Consider the following 26,902-nt stretch of genomic DNA (forward strand, 5'->3'; position numbering starts at 1 on the left):
GCTCTCTCGAAGGAGGCTGCAGAGGCATCTTCTTCCCCACTTTTCTTTTATCTCCTTTTTTCAAGGAAAAAGTAAATGTGTTTAAGACTTTAAATTTTATGCACTTAAACTTAATTTTTATGATAAATATAACAATTACTAATTTGACGAAATGGTAACTAGCTTAATATCACATATTAAAGTACACTATCACTATTTATAACCTGAAAAAAGAAAAAAGCTTATTCAATTAAGTTTTGTTTTGGTAGGGGCATGATGTAAGCAACTTAATACTAGCATTGGCAATATGTCTAATTCACTTGAGGTATCAAGATTTAGAGGCTGTCCTAATATACTCTTACATTCTCTTTTGTTTGTTTGTATGTACTTCTGATCGCCCATATATAATTATAATACTTTCTACTATAAAATTGTCATTTTCTCCCACAATTTGTATCATTTATTCTTCTACTAATCCAAAGTTGCTATTCATCACACTGAGCTTCTTTCTCTCTCTTTCTAATGGAAGCAAATCTTGTTCAACCCTACCATAGCTTTTCAACAGTATCCATGAGAAACAGAAATAAGATCAATACTTATAAATACAAAAATATACCATATCCACTATGCTCCATATTAACGAAGCCACCTGCAAATAATCAAAATCATAATGCAGAAACAACCACAGGCAGTTCTTCCAATAATGTTTACAAAGATAATTGGTTCGATCGTCTCGCCATTAATCATCTCTCTCAAAGTATACAAGCTACCACAGGTAAATTAAGATACTAGTCTCTCTCCTTTAATTTATATTTTTTAATGTTTTTTAAGTTAATTTATAGGATTAAGAAACAATAAGAGTGGATATGAAGGCTTGGCGGAGGCTGCAAAGATGGTATATACCAACTTTAACTCAACGCGTCAAGTAAATCTTGTTGTTGAAGCTCTTCAAAAGGCATTCCCTAAGCCTATTCTTTCCCTGGCAAGTTCATGTCTTTTTTTTCCTTATCTCAAATTTATTTAGTGACTTTCTGTAATATTTAAGCATATTTGGGTGAATTTTTAGTGACTTTCTGTAATACTTAGGTAAAGTTGAGTGATTCTTTTGTTACAGTAAACGGATTAATGATTCTGGTGCAATAAAATGAAAAGTTGAGTAAACATGTATGAATCCAATTTCCTGCAGGCTAACATGCACGTTAATATTTAGGCAGTAGGACAAAAGTTAGATGCTTCTGATTCCAAAGTAGAGCTTCATATCAGAGAACTTTGGTTTTATCATAGATCCTTTCTTGTTATTAACTTCTATCACCCAATTGCACTTCCAACTGGAAAACCCTTTTTTAATGCTACTATTTCGTCGGAGTATTATTTAAAGGCAAACACTGCTCAATGGCCCGTCTATATTTTTCTCAAACAAAACAGAAATTATTAGGTAATGGGACAAAGACAGAAAGAGCTAGCACATAAAACAAGTTGCTTAAAATATTTTTCTATCCAACAAATCGGTAATTATTATGCCTTTACACAATGTTGGTAGTGATGACCGGGGATGACATGTTGGTGATGTTTTAAAAATATCGAGAAGTAAAACGTGAAACGGAAAATTGTTTTAGCTTGTCACTTGAATAATAATACTTCATTAATACAAACTGTTTTTTGTAGCGAAATTAATTTATATGTATCGACGTTATAAATAAATATAATTATTTAAACATGTAGCCAATAATTTGTCTTATTTTCATATTATTATTATCTCACTTATTAAAACATATATAAACTTTAGATGAAGATGGTACTACCACAATCTAAGTGGGCAAGAGAGTATTGCGCTGCTTTCACCAGAGTCTTCTTCTCTTGGCTAGTGGGACCCTGTGAGGTACGCTCTTAAATATTCCTAATTATTTGTGACAGGAATCTTGTAACTGTCCGCACATAAAACAGTGTATCATGTCACAACACGTTTTTATTTTTACGTATGTAATGGAATAACAATTAAACCAGTGATAACATTGGCAATAACAACGAACAAAAATGAAGGAGTAACATTGAAAAATGAAACAACCACAGGACCTTAAATGGAAGTAACCATCACAGTATTAGGTATGGGTTTTAGACGAATTCAATAACTACCGTTTTAGAAAATCTATTAAATATATATAAATATTTAGTTTGCATATAGATTCACCCGGATGAACACTCAAACATACGAACTTGCCTAATTCTCTAATAGCCCCACTGAATGGGAGGGCGAAGCAAGCTCCTCTTCCTCCTTCATCACTCTCTATTTACGGCCTTTTTTTGGTGGACAAAGATTTTTTAGTCTTCCGTGAACGCAGTAACTAAAATGAACTAGCAATGAATTCATTAGCAAATTCAGAACTCATAAAGTTCAAAGTCTGGCTCCTCTATTTCTTAATCATTCTCTCATGCTTGAAGGTGAAAGAGTCAGAATTTAACGGGAGAAAGGAAAACAATGTGGTCCACATCAAAAAATGCAGGTATTTATCTGTTTCTCGGTCCAGTCTTGAGATTATCTATTGTTATGGTGATGGTATATGAATTCACTGTCTGTTTCAACAAACGTAAGTTATTTTAATTTATAGTAATTCCCAAACCTTTTAATTCCATTCTTCACAAATGAAATACATTGTAGGTTTCTGGAGGAAACCAATTGCGTGGGAATGTGCACTAACCTCTGCAAGATGCCTTCTCAATTGTTCATCAAGGATACATTAGGAATGCCAGTGAACATGGTACCAAGTAAGTATACCAAATGCTAATACATACTTGTACATTCTTCAAAAACAAATATTTCAAAGAGTAATTTGTAGTTTTATGTCAACAAGAATAAGCTTAAATCACCTTACCCTATTGAAAGAGTAATAGTACCTGCACTAGAACTTGGAGACTTTGCATATCACTTCATTGGGAGGCCCCACCTTGATGCCACTGAAGGTGCAATTCTGAAAAAGTATCATCATATTGCTGTTGAAAATTGTAGCAAATAGCAGACAATATTTTGTATTTTTTATGTCAACAAGAATCCATCGTGTCTCATATTGTGAGGATTCATCATAAATTGACTAGTTTTACGCTAACTGTTAACCTACTAGGATTCTTCTCAGCCCTCCTATATTCGGGCTTGGGACTAGCAATGTGTGCAAACTCACACAAAACGGTGACATGGACAGTGAATAACCGACTCCAACGTGCTTAGAATTTAAGGCATAGTTGTTGTAGTTTATGCCAACAAGAATTCAACCAAGGCAAAGGAGGGAGGGGAAAAAAGAGGAGAAAAAATGAATTAGATGAATTAGACTTGTCTCACAATGCTAAGTGCAGGATTCCTTTTTCAAATGTAGAAAAGTAATAGTTCATGCACTTCCCATCCCCACATCCAATCATTTTTCCATGACCTACACTAATCATATGGTAAGAAAAAGAGCCAAATTCTACATATAACAGATGTTGAGACCTTTGCTTAATTTGCAGACTTTGATGATATGAGCTGTGAGATGATATTTGGACAGGATGCTCCCCCACCAGATACAGATCCAGCATTTGTGCAGCCATGCTACAAATTATGTAACTTTTTCAACTACTATAGTTGCAAATTTTTATTAATCTATGCCCTTCTTCTCTTTAGCCAGAGATTCAAATCTATGCAGAAGCTGACATTTCGGGAAAACAAATGTTATGAAACAAATAAAACTATCATGGATATTGAGTGTGCCAGAATATGTTACTCATGTTTTTTCTACAAAATTCGCGCAGGCAAACTTGGCAATAAACACCAACAGGATTGCAACAGTCAAATGAAGAAGAAAGATGTGGAGATTTCATAACGCCGTTCATATATCCTTTCAATTTATTTTCATATCAAAACATCGGTAACTGGAGAGGTGTCACAGGAACCAATTAGAATACACATACGGGTATTACCAGATAAATTTCTGAATATTGTTTGAAATTATTCGATTGCAGGTATAAAACATGGTATGAATTTATCTTCAGAAAGTACACCAAAATTTAAAGAAATATGAAAACTGCAGCTATATCTCCTAAGATGTTTTAACTTCTGGTCAAGTGAAAACAGACTACTTCCCGAGCCACATGATACAAACCATAAGATATAAGCTCAGAATATTAGATATCCAGCAAACCGTGCTGATTACTGGTCCACAAAAACTAGAAACAAACGTCATAAGGGGTAACTCCATTGTCAGAAAATTATTTCGAGCTAATTATTTCTTAGTATGAGTATGACAATCAGAAATGAACAGATATAGTAATGAAGAACCAAAAGAATGCTTCAACATATTGAAGTAGTACAAGTGTGATTGCAGCAATTCCTCTAACAGTTAGATGTGGTTAGTCCAACAAGTAATTTTTCTCAAAGACTTTGTGTCACATCTTATCCAGCTTGAACTGTAACCTCACAATTTTGGATGATCACCAATAAACATATTATAAAGCAGACGCTATGAATTGTATAATCTGGCAACAGAAGCCAATTAGTGAATGAAAATGCAATAGAATAGAAGCAGAGGTAGAGCTAAGATTTTAACTTTATGGGTTCTGGATTTAGAACGTCAACTTTAAGATAATAACTGAGTTTTAAACTTATAATTTGTACATATGTAATGAACTTTTTAACACAAATGCACTGTTTAAGCAAAAACTATTAAGTTCGGCCGAACCCGTTCCTAGGCTTCTAGCCCACCCCTGACTAGAAGGATCCAGAAGGCGAGTAAGACCGGATATTTGATGTCTTATCTTCTTCTGCGTGCATATAGTTGAAACTGAAAGATGGTTTCATGAATCCTTTGATGGACTTTAGACAGTATTGCACATTCTTACTTCTAAGGCCTATTGGGCAATGCAATAGTTTACCTTGTTTTGGTAAAGAGTGAAAAAATCTTTTGTAAGGTTCCGGGGTAGCAAGGGTGGACCTAGGTTGTCTGCCAACTTCATTAGTTAACGACCGAAAGAGCATATAAGTTTGTGCTGTCATTTCTACACCACTTGAATATTGACGTACAAGGTTGCTTTTTTTGTTTTACTTCTCCAAATTACATGATGTTCAAGTCAGATGGCACATAACTTTACTATTCTATCGAGCATCTGCTACCTCCCGCTGTACATCAGTTTATTTACTCATAGGCCACAATCTTGGGTGCATAGAGTTGTTATAAAAAAAATAAATACAGGAGCATTTAGTATTTTGTTGTTTTCTTTTTCACATTAAAATATAAGAAAAAAGTAGTTCAGTTATGTCAACTTAAAATGTAAATGAATTCCAGCAAACATCAAAACACCATAAATTTTTAGAGAAGTGAGATCTACCACTTTGCCATTCATGGAACTATAGAGTAGACGCCAACTATCATGTCATGTGACAAAAGAAGAAGTAAAGGAAGATGTTTCAATTCTTGATAAGGGAAGTCCGCAGCATGATGCTATTGACTACTGAGCGTGTCCCTTTCTTTCATTTGTATTTAACTATCCAAGGTATAGGTAAACACAGTACAGAGTTGATAAATTTGGACGAGGACATCTTACAGGACGAAAAGGCTTGAGAATTATTTAACTTGACAAATATTTTAACATGCTGTAATAACATTAGCAACAGACTATCCAATCAAAGTCCATAGCCACTTTTAGACAAGGGAGGTTCTTCAATTTCATGAACTAACTGAAGCCTTGAGTTGTCAAATTTCTCCCCATCACCCCACAGTGCATAGGCCTCCTCTCCATGTACTGCATTATCTCCTTCACTTACCTCTTCTTCTGTCATCCTCAGAGGAACCACCATCCTAATTAATAAGCAAATCACACTAGTGCTAATCACATTCCAAACGAAAACAAATCCAATGCCTATTAATTGTACCCATAATTGCCTGAGCCCTGCACGCGACCTCCCATTTTGAATGCCATAAGCAAAGCCTATATACTTTGGCCAATCATCAACCATGTAGAAGATGCGACTGAGTCTTGGATTTGCCAATACACCTGCTAGAATCGCGCCTAAGGTTCCTGCTACCGCGTGTGTGTGGAACACTGCCATGGTGTCGTCTACTTGTTTTAGTAACCACATTTTCTTGTGGAGGAACATCATACTGAACCATGGAATGCATCCGGACATTAACCCCATTAGTATTGCTGCCCAACCTTGCACCACCCCTGTTGAATTGCCATGTTAGAATTCTTTAATCAGTTACCACCACATATTGGCCCACAATTTTTTTCTCATGGCCCGAGCCTATAGGTCTTAACATTGGTGTTCTTTTTTTTGAGTTCAAGCATCAAGAATTACAGGCAGAGGAAAATCCAGAATATATGCAATGAGCGCACGTGCATCTGCTATATCAATCTAGGACTATAAATACACTCACTGCTATTAAATTCTACATTTACCACCATATATTGCGTACAACATAATTTCTCATTGTCCAAATGATGTTTGGCATATTTCGATATGTGTTGATGTTACTTTGCCCATGTTTTAACCACTTCTTGATGTTATTTAATCTTTAAAACACCCAACATGGTGTAATTATTGGTTTGATGACTAATTAAGTTATGTGTGATGATTTAAGGTGTTCGGAGTGCAAAATATGAAGAAAAGGTGGTGTAGCCAGAGGAAGAAGGGTTGGATGCGTCGCATCCAACCTAGGAAAACATCATCCTGCATGCAACCTTAGCAGTGAAGTTGGGCCATCGCGTCCGCCATCGCGTGCGAAACTGGGAAGTAGAAGAGAAGGCTGGATGCGTCGCGTCCACCATCGCAGGCAAAAAATTGAAATGGAGGACAAGGTGGATGCGTCGCATCCACCTTAGCATCAATCCCTGAAGCCGATTTGGACTAGGAATAGGAGAGCTTTGGCCCACGACTTTTGTACGCAATATATAAGCTAAAAACGCCTCTTTTAGGTTATCGAACATATTGGGAAGAGGGAAAAAGCCACGACAAAGCTGTGGAGGCCGGAATTCATCGAGTTTCATCTTTCTCCCACCAAATTTAGTAATTTTTATGTTTCTTTATATGATTTGTTGTTTGGCTACCATGTCTATGTGGAGCTAAACTTCACGTTCTAGGGTTGTGGGTCTTTCATGACTATTGTTATTCGGATATTGATTTTGACTTCTTGATTTATCATATTAGTTTATTTATTCAATCTTGCACTTAATTATTTAATTGCTTGATCACCAATTGAATACTATCTACGAATCTAGAATTGAACTCGAAAGTGGGAATTCTATATTGCATATAGGATTGAGTAGGGCAAGTTCTTGAACTCGGGCATCGGGGAACGGATTCGTAGTTAGGATAGACATATACCTAATTGCCTTGCTTGATTGATTTACAGGAATTATAAATGCGTTCTTGTTGATTCTAACTCCATAGACATATAGGCGTTAGGTTAGCTTGAATAGGCGAGTAAGAACTCGACAGATTCTTATGAGCATTAATCCTGTCAACCAATAAGTTAGATAAATTAGTCGGTCAATTCAATTGAAGAATACAATAGGATTGTTAGATAGCCCATAACCCTAGATCGTTTTCATTACATTGATATCATTAAAATCTGCTCTTTCTCTGTTCAAAGTTTATTATTTATATTTTTCTTATTTAATTAGTTAGAATAAAATATTTTTAGATTTAATTCTTGTTTAGATAATTAGGATAGTCTAATTTAGTTAATAGCTAATCATAAGTCCTCGTGGGTTCGACATCCGACTTTTAGTCACTTTATTACTTGACGACCGCGTATACTTGCGTGAGTGTGTTTGGTCGCAACAAGTTTTTGGCGCCGTTGCCGGGGACTTAGAAATTAGCTATTTTTCTAGATTAGACATTTTTTTTTTTATCTATTCAATTTTTTTAGTTTAGTTAGTATTTGTTATTTATTTTAACATGGTATCTTGGAATGAAAATTATTCGAATGATGGTTATTCTTATTTTGATGATCCTTGTCCATATTGTGGAAGACCCCACTGGTGGAAAAATTGTCAGAATATTCCCGGGACCGATTTGTGCGCACAATCTCAATCCTTTGAGTGGAATATTTGTAATATGTGTGGTGGTCAAGATGGCCATTGGGATGGTTGTCCTAATCCTGTTCATCCTTCTCTGAGCCCTTATTATGATCTTTCTAATGATGTTTCTGAGTTTGATAGGGGCAATGAAGTGCAGGATATGGAGCCTGATGCATATATTAGGGATATTCTGAGGCAAGTAGCAGAGCAACAGGATGAACTCAAAAAAGATATGAAAAGAATGAGGGCAGCAATCACAAGAATGAAGGCCAATATGGAAGAATTGAATGAAGAGAGCGAGTACCAGCAAACAGATAATTTTGAAAAAGTGGAGATTTTGAGCCATATGTCGCTGGTGGAACAATCCGAAAGATTAGAAATATATGAGGCTCAATGTGAGGAAATTACAAATGAGATGAGATACTTTATAGAAGGAAGAGCCAAATTGGGACAAGAGATCGATAAATTTGGTACTACTATTCACGACTTAGAGGCTCAATTGAATGCAAAGGTTGTTGCGTCTATCGCCCAACAAAATAGTAATGAGTTGTCAGAAGCTGAAAAGGAGCTTATACGCCAAATTGAGGAGCTAAAAGTGGAGAGCCAATCATTCGAGCATATTTCTGTTGATGATGCCCATGTTGAGAAAAGTACACTAGAGCCATGCGAGGTAGCAGATAATGTTATATTTGAAGACTCTAATGTGTGCACATATGAGGATATAAATAGTAATACAATTCTAAAGTTGGGGCGTGTTGGTCCTCATTCTAAACATTTTTCGACATTGTATTTGGATGATGACATGGAAATCGAGTCATCTAAGCATTTGGAGGAGTCAATGGAAGAGGAAGATGATGCCTATATTTTTGAATTTGTCATGCCAAAAAGCAAAAAATACATTCCTCATCTAAAGGCCGAGAAGTGTAGAGTGAAAAATTTATTACTTGGCCTGGTTATCTTTGTAGCCCCACCACTGGAGCATAGCCGCAAACTGGATGCCATGTTAGGGGCTCAATTCATAAGTTCGAGGTGGAGGCAAAAAGTGGTTCACGTCGTGCCGCTACGTTAAATCAGGCGCTTGTTGGGAGGCAACCCAACGTTACTGCTTTCTTTTATTTTTGTTTACTTTTTATTTTATTTTATTTTTATTATTTTGTAGTATTTATTTTTGTGTTTTGTAGGATTATGAGCATAGGAAGCAAAGCCATTAGAAGAGTGCAAAAGCGAGCTAGATGGTGAGGACTAAGTGTGGGGTGCCCACACAAAGGACGATGCCTGGGGGAAGTCTGAGTACCTCGTGAGCCGCTATTGCTTCGGCCTTTGGCCTACCAGGGAGTCTCGTTTACCCTCTTATTATTTATAATGTGCATTGAGGACATTGCAAAATTTTAAGTGTGGGGTGAGGAGATCGTTTGGATGAGTTTCTGTGCTATTTTAGCTTAGTTGTAGTACTCATTCTTAAGTGTAGTAGCTTTTGTGAAAAAAAAAAAAAGAAATTAAAAAAAAAACGAAAAAGTAGAAAAATTGGACTTTTCCCGACGATTGATCTCCTAGACAGTTTTCTTGAGGGATTAAAGTCTAAACAAAAATTTAAAATATGTCTTTTAGCTTTCTTTAGGTAGTAATAATCCCCTGTGGTTTTTCTTTGTGCATCGGTTCTTTTCCATGGGATGTAGTTTGAACCGGGTAATTTTGTTTTCTTTTTAGAATAGAGTAGGAATGTAGGGAATAAAAGGAGGAAGAATGATGAACCTAGGTGACCTTGACTTGGTTGATACTGGCATATTTAAGCTTTTACATATGTAATATCTTCCCTTCTCACTCTGAAATTATTGATGATGCCGTGTTAAAACGGATAGCATGTTTTGTGGCACCTATTTCTCATTTTCTTGACTTGTGTTCACTTTGCGCTTAATGCTTAATATCTCGTGGCTCCGTGAATACTTGCATTACTTGAGAGTCGGAATGTAACCGTCCTTAATAAGTCATGTGCCATGTGTGGTGAGGTTTTTGTGTAGTCCATGTATTGTACTTGTGTTTAGAACTTGCCCGGTATGTGAGTTGAAGCGAAATTTTAGGTGATGCTCGGTTTGAAAAATGATTTTAGGCTTTCTTTGATCTTTTTGAGCTTATTGCTTATCACAAATAAAATCTATCCCTAGTTAACCCTTTTGAGCCTGTAGACCTTTTATTTGGTACCCACATTACAAGCCTATACCCTTTTTATTCTTAATTGACATTGTTTTGATCCTTTTACCTCTTAAAGCACTTTAATTGTTAGATGAGCGCTAAAAGAAGTAAGAAGGGACTAAGTGTGGGGTGACTTTTGAGTGGAACCAATGAAAGAAAGAAGGGTGCACTTATTTTGTAAAATAATACACCACTAGCGGAAATTAAAAGAAAAAAAAAAGAAGAGAAAAATCTGGAAAAAAAAAGAAAGAAAAATATAAATGAATAAATTGTTGTCTTGTTCTTGCTAGTGGGTATGAATTAAAGTAGTGCTTAAAGAAAGAGGAAATATTGTTGGGGTGATATTATTTGTGAAATTGAAGTGGTGTTGAAGAATTTGCGCTTAAGTTATTTGATGATGTGTTAAAGTGCTTAGGAGGGTGAGTCACTATTCCTTAAATATATCCTACCCGTACCTTAGCCCACATTACAACCATGAAAAAGTCCTAATTGATTTTAGATCGAGCGAGCTTACATTAGTAGAGATTTACATTAAGGGCAAGCCTATGGTACCAATTGCATGCATGTGACTTCTCTATGAGAGTGAGCGATTTTCTTTGATATATGTGAGTCATTAAAATATATTTGATCATGAGATTCGAATGTGTGGATTGAACTCGCTCTCTTGTTCTTGTTGTGAGGGCACATGGTTTCACGAGGGATAGGTAACGTTATTAGACTTCTCTATGATGTTGGGTGTTCAAGCCATGAGTGCATAGTGACATTGAGTCGGTTTTTGAGGTTAGGATTGTTGTGAGCATGTTGTCTTTGTTCGAATATTTTTAAAGAATGGCATAAGTAAAGGGAAGTGTGTGTGATGCATAGTCTAGAGCCTAATTGTAGCAAATAACCATGGACATAGATGTAGTGTGCTTTGAATGATAAGAGCTTAATTTTATTTTGTTTACTATAGTGATGGTTTGTTCGAGGAAGAACAAAGGTTTAAGTGTGGGGTAGTGATGTTTGGCATATTTCGATATGTGTTGATGTTACTTTGCCCATGTTTTAACCACTTCTTGATGTTATTTAATCTTTAAAACACCCAACATGGTGTAATTATTGGTTTGATGACTAATTAAGTTATGTGTGACGATTTAAGGTGTTCGGAGTGCAAAATATGAAGAAAAGGTGGTGTAGCCAGAGGAAGCAGGGTTGGATGCGTCGCATCCAACCTAGGAAAACATCATCCTGCATGCAACCTTAGCAGTGAAGTTGGGCCATCGCGTCCGCCATCGCGTGCGAAACTGGGAAGTAGAAGAGAAGGCTGGATGCGTCGCGTCCACCATCGCAGGCAAAAAATTGAAATGGAGGACATCGCATCCACCTTAGCATCAATCCCTGAAGCCGATTTGGACTAGGAATAGGAGAGCTTTGGCCCATGACTTTTGTACGCAATATATAAGCTAAAAACGCCTCTTTTAGATCATCGAACATATTGGGAAGAGGGAAAAAGCCACGACAAAGCTGTGGAGGCCGGAATTCATCGAGTTTCATCTTTCTCCCACCAAATTTAGTAATTTTTATGTTTCTTTATATGATTTGTTGTTTGGCTACCATGTCTATGTGGAGCTAAACTTCACGTTCTAGGGTTGTGGGTCTTTCATGACTATTGTTATTCGGATATTGATTTTGACTTCTTGATTTATCATATTAGTTTATTTATTCAATCTTGCACTTAATTATTTAATTGCTTGATCACCAATTGAATACTATCTACGAATCTAGAATTGAACTCGAAAGTGGGAATTCTATATTGCATATAGGATTGAGTAGGGCAAGTTCTTGAACTCGGGCATCGGGGAACGGATTCGTAGTTAGGATAGACATATACCTAATTGCCTTGCTTGGTTGATTTACAGGAATTATAAATGCGTTCTTGTTGATTCTAACTCCATAGACATATAGGCGTTAGGTTAGCTTGAATAGGCGAGTAAGAACTCGACAGATTCTTATGAGCATTAACCCTGTCAACCAATAAGCTAGATAAATTAGTCGGTCAATTCAATTGAAGAATACAATAGGATTGTTAGATAGCCCATAACCCTAGATCGTTTTCATTACATTGATATCATTAAAATCTGCTCTTTCTCTGTTCAAAGTTTATTATTTATATTTTTCTTATTTAATTAGTTAGAATAAAATATTTTTAGATTTAATTCTTGTTTAGATAATTAGGATAGTCTAATTTAGTTAATAGCTAATCATAAGTCCTCGTGGGTTCGACATCCGACTTTTAGTCACTTTATTACTTGACGACCGCGTATACTTGCGTGAGTGTGTTTGGTCGCAACACCAAAGATCAAGAATATAAGCAGTGAATGCATATGCATCCAATGTCTCAAGCTTGGACTAAACGTATGCATACTGAAAGTTCTTTAAAAATAGGTATGTTATATTAAGATGTGCACTCGCTGCCTTAACATTCTAAATTTAACCCTCTTATAGGTGAGACCTGAGGTTCTACTGGAAGAAAACGAGAAAAGCGAGCACTTGGTACAAATAGTTACCTGCTGCAGGAGTAATGCAAACTAAGCCAGTGATCATCCCTTGGGTAGCACCAATGACAGAAGGCTTTTCATAGAAGAGAATGTCTAACATTAGCCAAGTGAGCAAACTCGCAGCAGCGCATACATGCGTGTTAAGCACAGCTAAGGATGCATCAAGACTAGCAACATATGGATCGCCGCCATTGAATCCTGTCCATCCCATCCATAGAATGCCAGCACCAGCCAACATTAACAATATGTTATTTGGTGGGAACCTCTCCCTGTCTCTTGGCGCCCTTGGTCCGACCTACATTCATTCTTCATACTTTAGAATCTCAGCAATTTTTCCATATACTAATAAAAATGGAACAAAGAAATATATTGGTGCTACATTGACCTAACAAATGAAACTGAAAGAAAAATGAATGTGATACAAAACAATATTTTATTTGACTTCCAAATTTTAATAGAAATTTCTTATTGACGAGCTACAACAGTTACACATGTATTAAAACAACTAAAAGGATTATTGATATCAGTTCAAATGGAAGGAAAAAAATCTGTTGATAAATGATTCCCAATTTGTTGGCTATTACTTATGGAATCCTGCGCTGTTTGATCTTATAGTCCAAATAACGCTCCAAATGCCTATACATAGAAGCATCTTATGTATCTTTGCTCACAGAAATTGTGACATCTCGAGTGAGATACATACCCAATAAGCTGCAGTGAAACCAGCAACACCAGAAGAAAGGTGAATAACAAAACCTCCGGAATAGTCAATAACTCCCATTCGGAACAACCAACCTTGAGGGCACCAAATACTAAAAGCACCAACTGTATAAGAAAAAGTAAGCCAAAGAGGAACGAACAACATCCATGCAATAAAATTCATCCTCCCAAGCAAGGCACCAGCTATTAGAATCAAAGTGATGGCCGCAAACACAAACTGAAAATAAACCATGGAAGCATTTGGATACTTGCCGAAAAATGCTTGACTCATTAGGAACTTCTGGTCCAAGGCATGAATATCTGGTTTTCCAAGAAATGGAACTAATGTGTCACCAAAGGCTAATTGATATCCCCAGCCAACCCAACAAACAAGGACTGCTGCAAAAGCGTAAAGGGCCATCAGAGCCGAGTTGAGAGCCCATTTCTTCTTGACGATGCTACCATAAAGGATGACAAGACCTGGTATTAAGACATTATTTTAATTAGATAATCAAAAGTGTGTTCTTTCTAACTATTTATTCTTTAAGAGAAATGGTCCCATAATTCAACATGATATCAGAGCTATGTCTCGACACATTCGGTGACATCAGGCCTGATTTTTTATCATGGACCAATTAAACACGTGAAAACTTTTTTTATGCTTTTTGAGTGGCATTGAGATTTGAACCCAAGAATTCTGCGTACTCTAAAACAAGAATGTTTTGAGTATATCATCTAACAATATTATTGACAAGAGTTATAGGCTTATAGCGTAAGAGTCCTAATACCTGGAACACTTTGAAGGCCAACGAGAGTGGCTGAAGTCAATTGCCAAGCGTTATCAGCTTTGTTCATCCATGGGGGATTTGCATCATCTGGTTGGAGGTTTCTAGGCAAGTACGCCATTATTATTAGTTGAAGATTTCAGAATACCGATATAAAAAAAAAGGTGCATAAATTCACTGCTCGAAAATCACACAGAAGATCGATGAGAATATGCGCTATATGAATCTTGAATGTAGGATTCTTTAGATTACAGGCGGAGAATTCAAGCGCTAGAGTTAAAAAGCAAGTGCGAAACAGGATTGATGTACGCAGCTTTGGAGATCCAGGTCGATACTTCCCAACTGTAGGAAATTCTGAGTTAACTAAGATACAATTTTGTATTCCCTTATATATTAATATTGCTACTTCATTTGCATTAAAAATGGCATTAAATTGGCTCTTAGCTTGACTTACATCATCAACTTTATCTTCTTTCATGCAGCAGGTGATATCATGCATGCCAGGAAGTTGAAGGACAAATGAACAATTTGAGCAAAATCCAACGAAAATTGCTTTTACTCGAAATCTATGCTTCCAATTTGCCAACAACTTTTGAACTGCTATATTAAACTCTATATGTAACAAATAATGTTATTGAGAAAAAAAATGTAACAAATATAAAGCCTGTTGATATATTAATATCAACCATAGTACTTAAATTGGTAATCTGGTTTCCTCTGCAAAGAATATGTTGGTGTGATGGTAAGAATCAGAACGCTTTGCAGCGATATTTGGTGATGAAACTACTATCATCAAAATACATTTTAGACACCAATAATGATAAGCAATATTTATTGTTATTAATAAAAAGCACAATAATATCAAAGATTTGAACGTTATGAGTTTCGAGTTTAATTTTTACCCTTGTCCATTTGATTTATTAGGTTCAAATGTATTATATATTTGTATTAATTTACAATTTTTTTTAACACATACAAAATTTGAGTTAAAGCTATTAAATTAAGCTGAACATGTTTTTATTGCCCTAGATCCTGCCCTGACAGTAATTATCAAAGTTTCTCTCTAGTAAAAAGTTTTAATCTAAGGTTACTAAGTATTTCGATCTTAAATATATTAACTAACAAAACCTTTCTTGAAAACGAAGTATTCTCTATAATATTTTATTGCATATAAGACTTAATTAGCAGCTTCTGAACTGTTAATAAAAGATGAACAGAGGTTGTGTTGTCATCTTTAATTATAGATTTCGGGTTTGAGTTATGAGTATAAAATCGTTTTTGTTAGGAAATATTTTACCTCAATAAGAGACTTTCGGCATGAATCCAGAATTAATCGAGCCCCAATACGAATACCAGACATCACATGAGAAACTATAAAGAGAAATGTTAATAAAAGAGAAGTTATTACTTCATACTATTATAAAAGTTTTGTTATATGATTCTAGTTTTCTTGATGTCACGGTCATTCAAACTCTTGGGGATCGTGATGTCCCTCCTAACGAAGGCAGAAAACTAATACTCCACAATATCAACAAGAACGACAGCTAAATAGTGAAAAAGTAATTTTACAAGTAAACTTAGAAAACTTAAGCTCTCTTAGCTTAAAAGAATATACTATATGCAATTCATGACAGAGACAGGAATCGAATTTGTTTGTAAGGAAGGTAGGTTAGCTATACGTAACCAGGGAAAGAAACTAAAAATAAAGAAGAAGAAGAAGAAGAAGAAGAAGATGAAAAGGTTTCAACACGACCACGTTAGCTATTGGTGTCCGTATTTGATACCTTAACTCAAATTGAATTCCAGCATTGAGGGCAAAGGCTCACTACAAGAAAGTACGGATACGAATAAATGTCGTATAATGCTGCTTAAATGTCATAAAATCATTTACCGACATTTAATTTATATTTGTATCAAATGTCGTAAAATTTGGGGTCGGAAATTTTCCAACATTTATATAAATGTCGGTAAGGAATTTACGATATTTGTTTATGACATTTATTGAAACGTCACTTGAAATTGTTGACATTTAGAATAATGTTGGTAAAAAGATTATGACATTTATTTACAGCTTTTAAAAAATATCGCAATATAATTTACGACATTTTGGTAAATGTCAATAAATAATTTACAACATTTAGGTGAATGTCAAATAAATTAGTACCTTTTTTAAAAATCTTCTCAAATGTCACATTAAAATTTGCATATCAAATTTTCTAAAATATAAATAATAATCTTTTATTTAGTTTATATATATATATATTCCATTTGTACATTCATAAATGTCAATCTTTATACACAATGTAATAAATATGCAAAAGAAAAATTCTTTATATGTTGTATTTAAAGAACATAGTATTGACATAGTAAGGGTTCTCCTTACAAGTTAGAGTTCAAATCAAATGACTTATTATATCTCAAATAAAATATAATTCTAACTAAATCATAAAAGATAACGTAATTTTAACATGGAACTATATCAAATTCACTTCTCATCTGAATAAAATTCTCTTAAATTCTAGAATAAATTCTGCAACAAGGCTTTATGGATCCATCTTTCCACAAGCCAAGTATTTGTTGCCAATAATTGATCTTACATCCTTCAGAAGTTCTGCGAAGAATCACATAAAAGGAGAATTACAACTATGTAATAAAACTAGAAAAAATACCATATATGTTGCATGTTTTTTTCAAACTTACCCACTTTTTTTTTTGGTCCCAAGTTCATTAGTTTCGTTCCTCTTAATTTTGTTAACCCGAGAAAGAAATATTAGAAAGGTTACTTTGATAGTTTATAGAATGTAAAATTGAGCGTAGAGTACATGATACATTAATCAACAAGACAAAGCCTATAAAGCCCCAAATGTCGCACACTTCTACAAAAATAGCATAAAAACTTTAAATTAGAAGCAAAGGTCTAGAGGCAACATTTATAGCACCTTTATACTAGATTTTCTTTTGTGACAACATTGAAAAAGTTCTTTTGAACTATAAGCTTTACTATTCACAAATCACAAAGATATCATCCATTATAGACCCATCAATTCAAGTGAACATAAATTTAAAAAGTAGCTACAACTAAGCATACTTCAACCAAACAATGATAGAACTTTCGCCAAACCAAACTAAAGATGAATAGGCAAAAATTATAAAGAAATACGCCAGGCCAAAATTATCCTACTTATAACTCTCATATCTAAAGAAATAATAACTAGAAAAGAATTGAGTTTCACAAATTTATAAGATAATCTCAAACCTCCAATAAAAATAAATATAATGAATGTGATGATGTTATAAGACTTGGATTTATTGCATTTGTCTAAATACTAAATACACCATATTCAAGGGATGTGCCATGGTGCATGCTATTCACCGATGACATAGTTCTGATTGATGAGTCGCGAGCCGGTGTTAACGAGAGGCTGGAGGTTTGGAGACATGCTCTTGAGTCTAAGGGTTTCAAGCTGAGCAGGACGAAAACGGAATACCTGGAGTGTAAGTTCAGCGCTGAGCCGGGGGAAGTGGGCGTGGATGTGAGGCTTGATTCGCAGGTCATCCAGAGTAGAGGCAGCTTCAAGTACCTTGGTTCGGTTATCCAGGAGGGAGGGGAGATCGACGAGGATGTCATACACCGTATTAGGGTAGGATGGATGAAATGGAGGTTAGCATCTGGAGTCCTGTGTGACAAGAGAGCGCCACCGATACTCAAAGGTAAGTTCTATAAAGTGGTGGTTAGACCGGCCATGATGTATGTGGATGGGTGTTGGCCCGTTAAGAACTCACATATCCAGAAGATGAAAGTAGCAAAAATGAGGATGTTGCGGTGGATGTGCAGGCACACTAGGATAGATAAGATTAGTAATGATGATATTTTGGAGAAGGTGCACGCGGCTCCCATTGATGACAAGATGCGGGAAGCGAGGCTTAGATGATCGGACATGTTCAGAGGAGAAGCCCAGATGCTCCGGTACGGAGATGTGAGCGGCTGGTTGTGGAGGGCACGAGAAGAGGTAGAGGGCGGCCTAAGAAGTATTTGGGAGAGGTGATCAGGCAGGATATGACGAGGCTCCAGATTTTCGAGGAGATGACACTTGATAGGAAGATGTGAAGGTCGAGTATTAGGGTTGTATGTTAGGAGGTAGTTGAGTCGTGCCTTACTTCGTACCATTATGGGACTAGCCATGTAGGGTTTTTATCTAAGATAGCTAGTGGCAATATTGTGTCTTACTATTTTGTTATTCAGTGCAGGTCCTATTTACTAGCTATCGCTTTTGCTTTGCATCTTTCTTCTAGATTTCATGGTTGTTCCTATTTTTCTTACGATTGTTATGGTGATACTAACATTGTCTCCCTTTGCTTTGCATCTTTCTTTTGAATTTTATGGTGTTCCTATTTTTCCTATGATTTCTGTTGTGATACTAATATTGTCTCCTTTTTGTCCTTGTCCTTTTGTTATTTTTAGCCGAGGGTCTTTCGGAAACAACCTCTCTACTCCTTTGGTGTAGGGGTAAGGTCTGCATACACACTACCCTTCTCAAACCCCATTAATAAAATTTTACTGAGTTGTTGTTGTCGTCGTCGTCGTCTAAATACTAAACCGAAGAGAAATAAAGGAATGGAAAAGATGAGTAGGAAAGGTAGTTTTTTACTCAATTCATTCTAAGTAAGGTATAAAACTACTGTCCGAAATCAGTTTGCAATACAACTCAAATAGGTTGCAGCCACACTACGGAATTTGCTAAATATCCAATATATCAACAACTAAACTCCACATATTCTACTTAAAAAGTAATATCACAACACTTGGGGCAATAAAAAGAATACTTTCTTTTACTTCTAGAAAGGAATGATTTAAAATTAAAAAATATAGAGAATTTTTAGCATTAATGTATATGTTGGTAATTACCGACTATAATATGACATTTAAAATAAAAGTCGTAATTTTTTTGACATTTTATATCAAATGTCATTATTTTTATGACATTTTGAATCAAATGACATGTTTTTACTACATTTTGTCACAAATGTCGTTATTTTTACGATATTTTGTCATAAATATTAAGAATTTTTTTTTCCTGATATTTATTTTAAATGTCACTAAATAAATATCGTTGTATCTTTACTTTCTTGTAGTGGCTACTCCACATGCTGTCTCATTGGTCAATTCAGGCGTTACATACTAGATTTGATGACTATTTATAATATTTATTTATTTTGATAGTAGCCTTATTGATTAGTTGATGACATATATTAGAGGAAATAACTCTAAAAGTTTGGCGAATTTGACTGTATCTCAAATATATCATATGAGAAGATTAATCTTCCACCAAATTTATTAATGTAACCTTAGACTATACAAATGACAAATTTATTTATTGAGCGTTTGGATTTAGATTTTTGTAATAACTTACTTTTAGATTATTTTTTATTATTTAGTTCAAAAAGCATTTTGATAAGTATTAATTTCGGAAATCGTAATCTATTTTCAGATTCTTAGACCAAGCAACTCTAATTTTTTTATAACTAATTTAGTTAGGAGTAGTATCTGATTATCCCAAAAAACACAAAAACATAACTTTTTGCCTCCCCCACCCCCCCTCTCACTCGCCCTAATTAGGGGTGTCAATGGTTCGGTTCGGCCGATTATTTTATAAAATTTGTACCATATCAATTTTTTGGTTATTCTATTATGTATAACCAAAGTTAAACTTTTTAAAACCATCTCAATCATGTCGGTTTCTCTTCGGTATCGGTATGATTCGGTTAGTTTTCGATATTTTTTAAATGTCATGTAAAAATCATTAGTAAAAGTAGAATGCAATAACGTACATACTTTTATAGGACTTAACAAAACTCTCTGGACAATTTTACTGTTTAAATGGTGATGAATTATGAAAACATGAAAGATGACTAGAGAATAGATCCATCAACTACTCTGTAGTTGCGTAAAAGAAACCACGTAAAGACAAAAAAAAAAAGATAAATCACATAAGTCAAAAGATATTAACCAAGTTGAGACTCAAAAATAAAGTATATAGAAAATTAAATACTCAAAAAGATAAATCTAAATTACACTAAAGGAAACATATTCAATATAATGTAGTTTGCTACTCAAAATCGTTGGAATACTTTGTGTCTTGCTAGTGAATATGATGGAAATAATTTAGTTTTAATAGGAGTAGCATAATAGATTTGAGAATTAGGATTTTGATCTTAATTACTTGTTGACTTGTAATCATTTTCATAATTCAAGACGCAAGAAAAAAATTAATACTTTATTATTTTTAACTTAATTGGTTTAGTCCGGTTTTAAATATACATTTGCACCCCGACCGTGATCTGCACAATTGTCGTTTTCCATTCCCATTTTGTATTAAACTAGTTTATCAAAGGGGCAAAAGACTGTATCATTGTCACTCAAGCCCACCAAAATTTCTTGTAAACTGAAACAATTGAAAACAAGGTTAGTACTATTATTATTTTGCCCTTTTTCTAGGACAACCTCAGTGGTGTCTTCACTCTATATCTCAGCAAAGCTTCGATTTTGACGACTTTGTCATTGCTTCAAAAGATTTCAAGACTTTGATTTCTTTTGCATTTACCCCTCTGTGAGTATGGCAAATTCAATGCTCATCAGTGGAACTGAAAGTTTAAGTCTTTGTAGGAGAATTTCCCCAAATGGGTTAGGCTTTGTCGGTTCAGATTTCAAAGGCAAGCAATTCCCCAAGTTGGGTTTATCAATAACCAGTAATAAAATCAAAACCCTAGGTCCAAGGTGCAGTGTTTCAACATCTAGGCCAGCTTCACAGCCAAGATTCATACAGCACAAGCAAGAGGCGTTTTGGTTCTATAGGTTCTTATCCATTGTGTATGATCATGTGATTAATCCTGGGCATTGGACTGAAGATATGAGGGACGATGCACTTGAACCAGCTCACCTTAATGACAGGAATTTGACTGTGGTTGATGTTGGTGGTGGCACTGGTTTTACCACTTTGGGTATAGTGAAGCATGTGGATGCTAAGAATGTTACAATTCTTGACCAATCTCCTCATCAGCTTGCTAAGGCTGAGCAAAAGGCGCCATTGAAAGAATGCAAAATTATTGAGGGTGATGCCGAGGATCTTCCCTTCCAAACAGATTATGCTGACCGATATGTATCCGCTGGAAGGTTTATGTCTGCTCCCTTTTTAAACTTTTCTAGCTATATTTTTGTTCTTATCATCATTGTTTATTACATAACGGGCGTTTTCGAGTTGCATATAGTATAATAGATTGCCTTTCAGTTAGGATATTATAACTGAGTTAATTGGAATGGTCTTAGCTGTAGCATTAGTCTTAGTGAGTACCAGTCGTTTCGATTCTCCATGTGTTTGGACACTTTATCCAACACTTGTATGTTTAATTTTCCCAAAGCTTGAACAGGATTTTTAGATGCTATGAGGTCACGGGTTCGAGCCGTGGAAACAGACTCTTGCAGGAATGCAGGGTAAGGCTGCGTACAATAGTCACTTGTGGTTCGGCCCTTCCTCGGACCCCGCGCATAGCGGGAGCTTAGTGCACCGGGCTGCCCTTTTTCATTTAGAGGACTAATGGTCATTTTCAAGCAAGGGTTGTGCTGTCGCCTTCTCCAACCTGTATATCTATAATGTGAACTGTTGGAAAGCTACATGCATGTGAAAAAACTGAGAGAAATCTATTGACAATAGCATGTGAAAAAATTAGAGAAATCCATTGACAATTTGTCTGGATTCTTCACTTATAACTAGTAAGTACAAATTATGATGGTAGATCCCGTTATCAACCTACATGAATGTCTATAGTTTCTTTAAAGGAAATCAAAGTGTCTTATATCTGCATCTGGTAGTAGAAGTTGTGAAATGACCAGCTCAAATGAAAATTAAATTATGGTAGTAGTTATGTTAATATTTTCATTCTTCAATTGAAAAAGCTGTAAAGATTGTCTGAAATTCATCATAATGAAGTTCCTTGATCATCTTTTTCCTCTCAGTATTGAGTACTGGCCAGATCCACAACGAGGCATCAGAGAGGCGTACAGGGTTCTGAAACCTGGAGGAAAGGCGTGCCTAATTGGTCCTGTCCATCCTACCTTTTGGTTGTCGCGTTTCTTTGCTGATGTGTGGATGCTCTTCCCTAAGGAGGAAGAATACTTAGACTGGTTTGAGAAGGCAGGATTCGAGGATGTCCAACTTAAGAGGATTGGCCCAAAATGGTATCGTGGGGTTCGTAGACATGGGCTTATCATGGGATGTTCTGTAACTGGTGTGAAGTCTACACCTGGTGATTCACCACTGCAGGTAATTTCTCACGTTCCTCCACCAGTGCCCTAAAAAAGAAATTACTTTATTTAGGAGTACATTCATTTTAGTTTTCTACCTGATTAATTTCGTGAATTATTTATCTTATTTCTTTATATTTTTTTTTGGGGGGGGGGGGGGGGGTTGTAATTCATAATTGTTTGTAGAGCAGTTTGTTACATCTTGATAAAGATCATCACTGCTTTATCACATGCTATATGAGTGTGCTAAATATGCCCAAACACATCACATTGCCTTAAAATGTTAGATGACAAACTTTAACTTATTAGTGATGAATTGATGTTTGCTTAAGAAATAATTTTGATTTGACTTTAAATAGAACATGGGTTTAGAGTGAGCGATGACATCACGATACTATTCCATGAACACATAACTATATGTTCAACTATTGTAGTTACAAGTTCTAATTGGTTGCATTGGAGTGAATTATGATTGGATGTTATGATGTTACACCTTTTTCTGCTTCTCCTCTAATCCCACTGGATTCCGAGGACCCTTCTTCGCCTCTTTTATCTTTATACAGTTGGTAAAAAGTGTTGCAAGTTTTTTCACCTCCTTATATTTACCCTGGTTTATTCATAATTGTAGCTTGGCCCAAAGGCAGAGGATGTGGAGAAACCTGTAAATCCATTTGTCTTTATGTTGCGGTTCCTTCTGGGGGCAATGGCAGCAACATACTATGTTTTGGTTCCTATTTATATGTGGGTTAAAGACCAGGTCGTTCCTGAAGGCGAACCTCTGTGAGATAGCGAGCAACTTACTAATTAGTAATTACTGGCTGACCAGCTTCTCCTGCTGCACCTGGTTCTAGTTAGCGCAGTTCCGTGTTTCCTTTGTATGGCTAGAATTTTCGGCAAATAAATCTGTTTTAATTGCAAAACGTACTTTTTGACAAATTATGTTTGACATCTTAGTTTGGTTACTGACCTTGGTTAATATAGTTTTCTGATGTAGACTGAACTCCCTTTTATATCTAGATGGCTTAATTTCAACTTTTAAATTTGACTGGGTGAAAATGTTACCCCGCCAATGCTTCATTGTGTTCTGCAGTAAATCCTTCCCACTTCCCACTACTAGTCTTTCTTTCCTGTCTATCTTAGCTTTTGAGAGTAAAAAGATGTTGAAGTCCAGTAAATCAACATTGAAAAAGACATAATCATCTGACGCAAAGACATCTCGATGCATGACTACTAACCTATTTGCTGATAACTGAAGCCAGACGAAAAGAGCAGCTGCTTTTTAACCGATGAATAAAAAATAGTGTTATGTATATCATGCCTTTTATATTGTACTTATATCCCGTTTTGAATGAAATAAACTAAAACATACCGTAAGAAGAAAAACACTAAATAATGCAGCGACTATTACCCTTGGTACTATATGTCACACCTCCTTTTTTTTCTTTTTCTTTTTTCTGAAGATAAGGAGTTTTTTAATTAAAGTGATATTATTCGAAATGAGATTATTTATTTAATTAGAGTCGCCACTTGGAATAATTGTTATGGTGTTCCAAGTCACCGGTTTATTTTTAAAATTCCAAATCAAGGAAATTGACTTTGTTTAAGTCCGCGAAACCAAAAAACCAGGGAAGGAATTCTGTTAACCCGGGAGAAGGTGTTAGACACTCTCGGATTTTATGATTTTAGCACGGTCGCTTTTAATCATACCTGGCTTAATTGTTAATTACGTATTATAAGAACCTATGCGTGTTTTACCTTTTAACATTTTTAATTATGGCGTTATGGATTTATCTTCGAAACGGATAATGTGTGTGTATATCCGTTGTGTTTATTGTGCCAAAATCATGTCACGCGTACACGTACGTGTACGAGTTGGTATCAAAGCACTAGGTTTATAGGTTTTACGAGTCATGAGCAAGTGTCTAGTAGAGTCTTGCGGATCGGTATAATGACGTCCATACCTATCTTCGAGAGGCAACAAGACATTTAGGAAAATTTCACTTCTTTCTTTCCTTATCGTGCGTCCTTGTTTCAGCTGGAAACCTACGATTTTGATTCTTCCTATTCGTTCATATGCGATGTTTCACACTCAGTATTTGTTGGGCTGCATAATTCTTCTGCTACACAGCCCATTAGTTAGTAGCATTACCATTTTTGATTCTTTATTATTTGGGCCCAATTGTACAGTACCCGGCCCAGTCCACATGTAAGTAAGTCACTAAATGACTATATACCTTCAGATGTATCTAGAACATGGTAGATGAAATAATAATAAGAAAATATCTTTCGTCTCTCTTCTCTCCCGATTTAGGATTTTCTTTCATTTCAAATTTCCTTCGATTGACTCCGATAATTGAGTCTAACATGGTATCAGAGCACTGCCGTCGATCCGTCTCACTTAGAGCTATCGTCCGATGGTAACCATCAAGTTTGGTTCGCTGATTTTGTTCAGAACGAAGACTCTTCAATCAGAACGATCTGGAAATCTTTTCGAAGCTTTCGTCTGTTCCTTCTATTAGAAAACCTTAGCTTCTTCAGGTGTGCGAAGAAGGAGGGTAAAAACCTTATTCTCTCATTTGCATTTAAAACCTAGGTGAAATTAGGGTTTGTTATGCTTGTGAAATTAGGGCTTCTACTGTACTTTTTTTTACCTATGACTTGTTAGTCTAGAAGTTTGTCATTGTGTCTGAATATGGGGAGTCCCTCATCTACTGCTGATGGTTTTGTCGAGTTCACTTTGGACCCGTCTCACCCTTTCTATGCCCATCCCTCTGATAGCCCTGGAAGTCAATTGGTTGCTATACTGTTCAATGGAACTGATTTTGTATATTGGCGTAGTAGTATGCTTACCTCCTTGCCTGCCAAGAATAAATTAGGAATGGTGACTGGTAAAGTGGCTCAACCTCCACCTAATTCTCCCTATTATCCCTTCTGGGAACGATGTAATGATATGGTGAAGGCTTGGATCACCAATTCATTGATTAGGGAGATAGCAGTGAGTGTCATGTGTCTCAACACTGCTAGAGAAGTGTGGAGTGACATAAATGAGAGGTTTGGGCAATCCAATGTATCCAAATACATTCAAATCCAGAGGGAAATCAGTTCTACCTCCCAAGGGTCTTCTTATATTGCCACTTATTTTACCAGAATGAGGGCTTTATGGGATGAATTGAACTCTGATTATGTTGGTCCTACATGCTCTTGTGGAGCATTACCCAAATTTATTGAAGGCCAACACCTTTTTTAATTCCTAAGTGGGCTAAATGAGTCCTACTCCACCGTTAAGAGTAGCATCATGCTTATATCTCCACTTCCTTCAATTAGCAAAGCATATTCTTTGCTTAAACATGATGAAAGCCAAAAAGAAAACCAGCCTCCAAATTTGGGTTTCTCTGGTGATTCAGCCTCCTTTTCTGCTACTTCATCTAATTCCAATCTTCCTGGGAACCACCAACATAATGCAAAGCCTTTCAATCAAAGAATCAACTTTGATCAAACAAGAAAATCTTCTTCTGTGTCTTGCAAATACTGCAAGAAACCTGGGCACATAATAGACAGATGCTATAGGCTTCATGGTTTTCCCACTGACTTCAAGTTCACCAAGAACAAAAGGTCTGCTTCTTGTGCACAAGTGGAAGATAATACTGCTCAAGTGGGACCTCCAAATGAACCCACAGTTTATGGTTTCAGCAAAGAGCAGTATCAACACCTCATGTCTCTGTTTCAGCAGGCTCACATATCTACTGGCAATCATTCTTCCACTTCTGGTGACAATGTTGCCTATGCCAACTTTGCAGGTGTGTGTCACCTACTTGTAGATCAGTTGCCTGTAGTTAATTCTGCAGTTCAATGTTTGTGTGCTCAGTTAGGAAAGATACCTTGGATATTGGATTCAGGTGCAACTAATCATATGACCTCTAATAAATAATTCTTACACAACTTACAACCTTTACCTAAACCTTACTTAATAACTCTACCAAATGGATATAAAGTTAAAGTAATCTCTACTGGGTCATTACAACTTAGAACAGACGTTATCTTGCACAATGTACTGTTGGTTCCTTCTTTCCAATTCAATCTTATTTCTGTATATCAACTTCTTTCTCAATTACAATGCTTAGCATTATTTAGCAGTCATTCTTGTTTTCTACAGGGGCCTTCTCTGAAGAGGCCACTGGAAATTGGTTGAGCTTCTTATAGGTTATACTTTCTGCTCCCTGACATGCTTGAATGTTCATCTTTTGTTTCTGTCAATCCATATGGTAATGCATGTAGTGTTTTTAATACATGTACTGTTTATAATTCTGTTATCCCCTTCCCCAGTTCCTCTTGTACTTCTTCTACCAATGTTAGTAAAATGGAATTGTTTT

The 26,902-nt window shown here is 35.8% G+C and overlaps 4 protein-coding genes across 6 annotated transcripts; 3 read left to right on the forward strand and 1 right to left on the reverse strand.

Moving 5' to 3' along the window:
* The first annotated feature begins 292 nt into the window (after window positions 1-292).
* LOC107760986 (beta-carotene isomerase D27, chloroplastic-like) lies at window positions 293-4,315 on the forward strand. 3 transcript variants are annotated; one of them, XM_016579139.2, is made up of 7 exons: window positions 293-754; window positions 822-961; window positions 1,766-1,858; window positions 2,419-2,480; window positions 2,636-2,742; window positions 3,475-3,563; window positions 3,757-4,315. In XM_016579139.2, the coding sequence occupies exons 1-7, from the start codon at window positions 502-504 to the stop codon at window positions 3,799-3,801; spliced, it is 789 nt and encodes a 262-aa protein (XP_016434625.1). In that variant the 5' UTR covers window positions 293-501; the 3' UTR covers window positions 3,802-4,315. The 3 variants fall into 3 exon arrangements, with proteins under 3 accessions (XP_016434625.1, XP_075093870.1, XP_016434624.1); XM_075237769.1 differs by having other exon boundaries at window positions 298-754; window positions 852-961; window positions 3,475-3,567; window positions 3,757-4,294; XM_016579138.2 differs by having other exon boundaries at window positions 308-754; window positions 3,475-3,567; window positions 3,757-4,272.
* A 908-nt stretch (window positions 4,316-5,223) lies between these two features.
* Window positions 5,224-14,484, reverse strand: LOC107760982 (ammonium transporter 2 member 5-like). Its single transcript, XM_016579132.2, has 4 exons — window positions 14,237-14,484; window positions 13,453-13,928; window positions 12,759-13,044; window positions 5,224-6,165 (listed from the first exon to the last, which is right to left on the reverse strand). The coding sequence occupies exons 1-4, from the start codon at window positions 14,352-14,354 to the stop codon at window positions 5,624-5,626; spliced, it is 1,422 nt and encodes a 473-aa protein (XP_016434618.2). The 5' UTR covers window positions 14,355-14,484; the 3' UTR covers window positions 5,224-5,623.
* Window positions 14,485-20,636: 6,152 nt separating this feature from the next.
* LOC107760985 (2-methyl-6-phytyl-1,4-hydroquinone methyltransferase, chloroplastic) lies at window positions 20,637-23,588 on the forward strand. Its single transcript, XM_016579137.2, has 3 exons — window positions 20,637-21,404; window positions 22,245-22,551; window positions 23,161-23,588. Exons 1-3 carry the CDS (start codon window positions 20,848-20,850, stop codon window positions 23,314-23,316), a joined length of 1,020 nt encoding a protein of 339 aa, XP_016434623.1. The 5' UTR covers window positions 20,637-20,847; the 3' UTR covers window positions 23,317-23,588.
* Window positions 23,589-25,224: 1,636 nt separating this feature from the next.
* LOC107760981 (uncharacterized) lies at window positions 25,225-25,779 on the forward strand. Its single transcript, XM_016579131.1, has one exon. It carries the CDS (start codon window positions 25,225-25,227, stop codon window positions 25,777-25,779), a length of 555 nt encoding a protein of 184 aa, XP_016434617.1.
* The last annotated feature ends 1,123 nt before the right edge of the window (window positions 25,780-26,902 follow it).

Source organism: Nicotiana tabacum, chromosome 19 (genome assembly GCF_000715075.1).
Source record: "Nicotiana tabacum cultivar K326 chromosome 19, ASM71507v2, whole genome shotgun sequence".
Lineage (NCBI taxonomy): Eukaryota > Viridiplantae > Streptophyta > Magnoliopsida > Solanales > Solanaceae > Nicotiana > Nicotiana tabacum.

What these genes read in the sequence shown, in the direction of transcription:
- LOC107760986 (XM_016579138.2), top strand. Translation starts at nt 502, where the DNA reads ATGGAAGCAAATCTTGTTCAACCCTACCATAGCTTTTCAACAGTATCC. An exon ending in CTAAGCCTATTCTTTCCCTG is followed by an intron (nt 962 to 1,765) that starts GCAAGTTCATGT and finishes TATAAACTTTAG; the next exon opens with ATGAAGATGGTACTACCACA. An exon ending in GCAGCCATGCTACAAATTAT is followed by an intron (nt 3,568 to 3,756) that starts GTAACTTTTTCA and finishes AAATTCGCGCAG; the next exon opens with GCAAACTTGGCAATAAACAC.
- LOC107760982 (XM_016579132.2), bottom strand. Translation starts at nt 14,354, where the DNA reads ATGGCGTACTTGCCTAGAAACCTCCAACCAGATGATGCAAATCCCCCA. An exon ending in GTTTCACTGCAGCTTATTGG is followed by an intron (nt 13,045 to 13,452) that starts GTATGTATCTCA and finishes GAATGAATGTAG; the next exon opens with GTCGGACCAAGGGCGCCAAG. An exon ending in TTGCATTACTCCTGCAGCAG is followed by an intron (nt 6,166 to 12,758) that starts GTAACTATTTGT and finishes GCAATTCAACAG; the next exon opens with GGGTGGTGCAAGGTTGGGCA.
- LOC107760985 (XM_016579137.2), top strand. Translation starts at nt 20,848, where the DNA reads ATGGCAAATTCAATGCTCATCAGTGGAACTGAAAGTTTAAGTCTTTGT. An exon ending in CGATATGTATCCGCTGGAAG is followed by an intron (nt 21,405 to 22,244) that starts GTTTATGTCTGC and finishes TTTTCCTCTCAG; the next exon opens with TATTGAGTACTGGCCAGATC. An exon ending in CTGGTGATTCACCACTGCAG is followed by an intron (nt 22,552 to 23,160) that starts GTAATTTCTCAC and finishes TCATAATTGTAG; the next exon opens with CTTGGCCCAAAGGCAGAGGA.
- LOC107760981 (XM_016579131.1), top strand. Translation starts at nt 25,225, where the DNA reads ATGGGGAGTCCCTCATCTACTGCTGATGGTTTTGTCGAGTTCACTTTG.